The 6,000-nt window shown below is 45.0% G+C and overlaps 1 protein-coding gene across 3 annotated transcripts; it reads right to left on the bottom strand.

The window, feature by feature from the left end:
* Positions 1 to 891: 891 nt before the first annotated feature.
* LOC308368224 (tubulin beta-4B chain) lies at positions 892 to 2,890 on the bottom strand (the record flags this gene model as incomplete). Of its 3 annotated transcripts, XM_080842344.1 has the most annotated exons (4): positions 892 to 1,952; positions 2,044 to 2,154; positions 2,242 to 2,350; positions 2,761 to 2,890. In XM_080842344.1, 4 exons carry the CDS (start codon positions 2,815 to 2,817, stop codon positions 892 to 894), a joined length of 1,338 nt encoding a protein of 445 aa, XP_080698470.1. The 3 variants fall into 3 exon arrangements, with proteins under 3 accessions (XP_080698470.1, XP_080698471.1, XP_080698472.1); XM_080842345.1 differs by lacking the exon at positions 2,044 to 2,154; XM_080842346.1 differs by lacking the exon at positions 2,242 to 2,350 and having other exon boundaries at positions 2,784 to 2,817.
* Between the last annotated feature and the right edge of the window lie 3,110 nt (positions 2,891 to 6,000).

Genomic DNA, 6,000 nt, shown 5'->3' with positions numbered 1-6,000 from the left:
ATACCCATTCAGTACCATAACTTGAATAACATGTTGTGATTGTTCATTAGGCAACCATGTTCTGATTTAATAGGCACGGCTAGTAGAGCAACTCTGTGGGAAAACAGCCCTTAATTAGTAAGTAATTAGTAGCCAAATAGGATTTATTTTAGTGAAAGCATCACAACTGACGATAGTTCCCCACAAGGGGGCAGTCAAGGATAAGTACAAACCATAAGCTTTAAGGAGGCATTATGGCGTTTTGGTCTAAAACTACTAAGCTGCCTACCTTAAAAGCATACAAAGACCTTGCAACTCACCAAAAGCCCAGTTGTCACTAATAAAAGCTTGTTGCCACAGACGGTCTGGTGTCTTCTGGTGATCTTGCGCTGTGAAGTCTTTCCTTACATTTTCATGGGGTGTTCGGAAGCAAACCACAGAACTAGTTCATAGCCTGGACAAGTGTGAACGACAGGTGTGTTTATCTGACCTTCATGTGACACCCAAATTCATTTGTAAGTCTTTGTAATAAGTAATTCCTCCAAAAATGTAATAAATTATAACAAAAGAAAGCACAAATAAGTGGTAAATTGTTGCTTTAACAAACCTGAGTAGTCTGTACCTGAAGTGTCGGACTGGAAGTGACTGATCTGGGGATAATCAGTCACAATGCAGTTGTGTTGTACACATTTTAAATATATATATAAATAATACATTTGATGGGTAATAAGGGTAAAGAAGGAGTCATCTACATTGTGTTATCAAAGTTAAGAGTTTATAAGTAAATGTGGTTGGTCCAGATGCTTACATTTTGTTAGCAGTAGAAACATTAAAAAGGAAACAGAACAGAAGACAAACAGAACATTGACACATTATGCAAGCTCCTCCTCCTCTGCGGTGGTGTCCTGGTACTTATGCAAGCTCTTCCTCTCCTTCCTCCTCAAACTCTCCCTCCTCCTCTGCGGTGGCGTCCTGGTACTGCTGGTACTCGGACACCAGGTCGTTCATGTTGCTCTCAGCCTCGGTGAACTCCATCTCATCCATGCCTTCTCCAGTGTACCAGTGCAAGAAAGCCTTGCGTCGGAACATGGCTGTGAACTGCTCAGAGATGCGCTTGAAGAGCTCCTGGATGGCGGTGCTGTTGCCGATGAAGGTGGCGGCCATCTTGAGGCCTCTGGGTGGAATGTCGCATACAGCGGTCTTCACGTTATTGGGGATCCATTCCACGAAGTAACTGCTGTTCTTGTTCTGGACGTTGAGCATCTGCTCGTCCACCTCCTTCATGGACATACGGCCACGAAAGATGGCAGCCACTGTGAGGTAGCGGCCGTGGCGTGGGTCGCAGGCAGCCATCATGTTCTTGGCGTCGAACATCTGCTGGGTCAGCTCTGGCACCGTAAGGGCACGGTACTGCTGGCTCCCCCTGCTGGTGAGAGGGGCAAAGCCGGGCATGAAGAAATGCAGACGGGGGAAGGGCACCATGTTGACCGCCAGTTTACGGAGATCAGCATTGAGCTGGCCGGGGAAGCGGAGGCAAGTGGTTACCCCGCTCATGGTGGCGGAGACCAGGTGGTTCAGGTCTCCATAAGTAGGAGTGGTGAGCTTCAGGGTGCGGAAGCAAATGTCATAGAGTGCCTCATTGTCAATGCAGTAGGTCTCGTCAGTGTTCTCCACCAGCTGATGCACTGATAATGTGGCGTTGTAGGGCTCCACAACTGTGTCCGACACTTTGGGAGAGGGCACCACACTAAAGGTGTTCATGATGCGATCAGGATACTCCTCGCGGATCTTACTGATGAGCAGAGTACCCATGCCAGAGCCTGTGCCACCACCCAGTGAGTGAGTGAGCTGGAAGCCCTGCAGGCAGTCACAGCTCTCAGCCTCTTTCCTCACAACATCCAGAACAGAGTCAACAAGCTCTGCTCCCTCAGTGTAGTGGCCTTTGGCCCAGTTGTTTCCAGCACCACTTTGACCTGAAAGGAAATTCAGCTGTTGAGACCACTTTCTGAATGATTGTATTAATTGATATGGTTTTACAATACTACCAAAATACATTTGACTCACCAAACACAAAGTTGTCTGGTCTGAAAATCTGCCCAAATGGTCCAGACCTGACAGAATCCATTGTCCCAGGTTCAAGGTCAACCAGGACAGCACGGGGGACATATTTACCACCTGTTACAAACAGTGGTCATAACTGGGGGGGCAGGGGAATGCATAACAAATGTATTAAACTCATCAGATTGGATGCAAATTACTCACCAGTGGCTTCATTGTAGTATACATTGATCCTTTCAAGTTGAAGATCACTGTCACCATGATAGGTTCCAGTGGGGTCAATGCCGTGCTCATCACTGATGACCTCCCAAAACTATGCAATCGGAAAAGAGTACTATGTTAGCTGGACAACCAAGTGAGAGTTGACTCACTTGCCTGACCAAGTGAAAGGGGGGGATACTGCGCGGGCTAGGCAACAGGTGGCAAGTAATTTTAAGGCCATTTTAAATCTGCCTTCGTTAGTTTCTCAGATAACTAATGCAGTTGAATCAGTGGAACTAATGAATTAACGTTTTAAAACATTACACTACCAGCATTAGCAACCACTTGGCAACACGATAGCGTCAGCGGTAAACATTACTTGTAACAACATATCGTTAACATTGTCACTTAAGATCAACAGTATTGAAAAGTTACAGTTGTTCCGTGGAAAAGTCCGTAATATCCTTCATTCCTTGCAGGCTAACGTTAACTTAATTTGTTAAGTCAAACATTCATACAAACCTTAGCTCCAATCTGGTTCCCACACTGGCCAGCTTGCAGATGTACAATTTCCCTCATTTTAACACAAACTAACTTGAGAAGATAAAAGTAAAAGTTATGTTACTGCCCTGTTCAACAGCTTTTCCACTCCACTAAGAACCACAGCGATAACTAACTCAAACAATGAATGACCAACGCTTATAAACTTTACCTACCGACACATTAACCCATCAATGGTTGAATAATGCGTCAATCATTCAGAGGGCAATGTTATTGGTTGACATTCTTCGGTAGCTGTGACGCAACTGATTTTGATTGGTGGTTAACCGTTACAGTGAGTTGCCAATGGCAACGAGGCTACAACATTTAAGTCACACGTCACACCTGGCAACCTTTGTGTGCTCTGGTAACCAGATATGCTGACTTGAAAGGATATAACAGTCCTGACAGGCTTATGAAGGCTTTATGGGCAGCAGTTATTAGCCCCTTGCCCAAGGAATCTTAAGGACAAGACATGCATAGACATGTTATGTTATCGTGTTCAGAGGTGCCTTGATGCAAACTCCAAGCAGTGCACTGATGTGCAAGGGAGTTCTTTGGGCCTCTTATTCTATATTTGTTGGTCAGTAGCAAAAACGGTTTCTTTTTTCTTCTTTTATTTGGCCAAAAGTAAAAGAAAAAGTTATTTAAATGCGCTTTTCAGTGCCGGAAACAAACTAACACAAGTCTATCAGGCACACCCTATCAAATATATTTCAGGTTCAAAAGTTGAGCCTTGCTATTCATAGGTAAACAGAGTGCAAGTTTTAACATGCCATGCCCCTGCAATTGAGTGTGAAATGGACATTTCCTGATATATATACCTTGACTGAAGTAAGCAGCTGAAGAGAGCTTTTTTTGTACAATAGAACCTGACTTGTGTTTGGGTGGGACAAGGTAAGTAGGTAACTAAGAATGGAATCGACATCAGTGTGTAAAAAACGGATATGAAAACCCGTCATTCTATGTCAAATAAATGCACATATCTCTCGAGGCAAAGGGTGTTCCTGGGGCTCGTGCAGGCAAGATCATTGCCAATGCTTGCATACAGCTTTCCAAAGGTCTCTGTTCCCTTAAACACTGCGTACCTGCCTGGATGATTGCTGGTGGTGATGCATCAGGTTTCCCCAAGGCAGCAGTGCAACGTGCGGCAGGGAATGCATTATGCATGCCTGATGAAGAGGTCTGAGACGAGAGGAGCACACAGAAGCCAGAGAGCAGAGACAGGTGTGAGCTGAGCTGCTAGAACTTGATTGGTAGAATGAGCGCTAGCTCTTTCAGCAGTGGTAGTTTGAATTGCTCACAAAATACTTAGTTCATCCTTCCGTCACGAAAGTTATAGGTGACATATCTGGAGGGACTCTGCTACAGGAGCTGCATAGCTGCATGTGGAAAATAGGCCACTTGCTGCGGCTGAATGCTCTGGCTTTAGAATATGACTCACTGCTGCATTAAGGCAGGAAAATACCAGGCCAGGGCTTAAGTGCTAGACATGCCATGCAGCAGCTGTTTTGCGCTGTGGGTGATATCAATAATGCAGACCAGATTGCCTTACCCTCTGGATATGGTAACGTAATGGTGTTACGGCAATGTTTGGTCACCCCTGTTACAACATGTGTTTATTTATTATAGGAGAAGATGTTTTTGACCACTATTATCTGTTATTGTAGTTGTACAGAGCAGTATACGTAAGTCATTCATAGAGCAATGTGCATTAGGCAGTATGACCTCAAAAGAAAAAACAAATGCAAAAGACATTATGTTTTACAAGAGGAAATACAAACTTAAACCACCTGTATAGATTTGACAGACCCATTCACACACCAGGAAAAGAGCATAGCCCAAAGGCAATACTTCCTATTACATCTCAAATTAACTCATTCAGATAGTGGTAATCTCACAATACTACTGACTGAAAACACTTCTAAAACCTCCAAACTTCCCGACAAAATTAGTTGTGGCGCATTGGGATCATGTGTCTGAGCAATTAATGGATAGTTTCTAGTGGGACATTCTGCCTTAAGTTGAACAGAATTGATGTAAATGTGGACAGGCATTTAAATGATGTCAACCAGTCCAGAGTTCAGTGCTGCTGGAGAGGTAGTGGAGCAGGGCAGGGGGCGGGGGGGGGGGGGTGGGGGTGGGGGGGGGGTTGGCCCATTGTTTGTCACGCCTGGCCCTGTTTACTCTTCTCTCTGTTGTTGGTGATCCCCCAGGAGAAGAGATCGGTCTCAGCCAGCACAGAACCTCCCCATGGCTGCCACACACAAACACAAACAGCTCTATGGAAACGGCAAAGCTTTTAACCCATGGAAACCTGAACCAAACAGCAATAGAAAAGAGATAAATGGAGATTTAAACACACACACACCTACTCTATATACCTGTACCATGAATGGATAGCCCTCATCCATCCAATACTCCTTATCTACTGAAATGCTTTTACAGGATACATGACCTTAATCTTTGCATGCTACAGTACTTTCTTTAGATTTACTCTGTCTTTTTTATAAAAGCTTATAATCAAGTTGAAGTGGAATTTCATGTGTACAGGTTGCATGATGAAAACAATATTCATCATAATACCACAAACTGAATCTACAGCAGGGGCCCACCTCACAGCCGTTATGAAATATTTGGATGTGAAACAATGTCAGCCTGTCTCTCTGTCTGAGTGCAGGACTTAAGGCTGATTTATGCTCAGTTACGTAAGCGTAAGCGCAAGCGCAAGACGCGGCGCAAGCCCCTTGCGCGACTTTTCACGTCTTGCGTGCGTCGGCCCCTTTTTCTAGACTTGCGCCATTTTACGCAAGCCTATTGTTCTGGGTGTGAATTGCTTGGCAACACCCCCAACGCAACGCGTAAGCACCTAGCAATTCATGCTCCCTTTAGAAGCATGCAAGGTCCTTTAAGCCCTGGGATTTTTCCCTCCTGTGTTTTCACAGCACTGCTGAGAGCAGATAACCAGTCATGCGAGCTAACTGCCTGGCATACCTCAGTGGTGGTTAGCCTACTAGCTGAGGCGGGAGGGGCCGGTGGGCACCAAACGACTGTTTAAAAACAGAGCTGACATCCAATCAGATCTCAGAACACCTGGAGAGACCCAATCAGAGACCCACCATGCAAGTTTGACTTTTTTTCCCTTCAGAACACAAAAAGGCGGCAAATGTAGGCACCTGAAGGCTCGAATGACTTGTTTTTTTCCACATTCACCAACCTCCT

The sequence above is a fragment of the Sprattus sprattus genome (assembly GCF_963457725.1).
Source record: "Sprattus sprattus genome assembly, chromosome: 7".
NCBI lineage: Eukaryota > Metazoa > Chordata > Actinopteri > Clupeiformes > Clupeidae > Sprattus > Sprattus sprattus.
The sequence above is the reverse complement of the archived record's forward strand: the minus strand, read 5'-3'. Positions and strand labels throughout refer to the sequence as shown.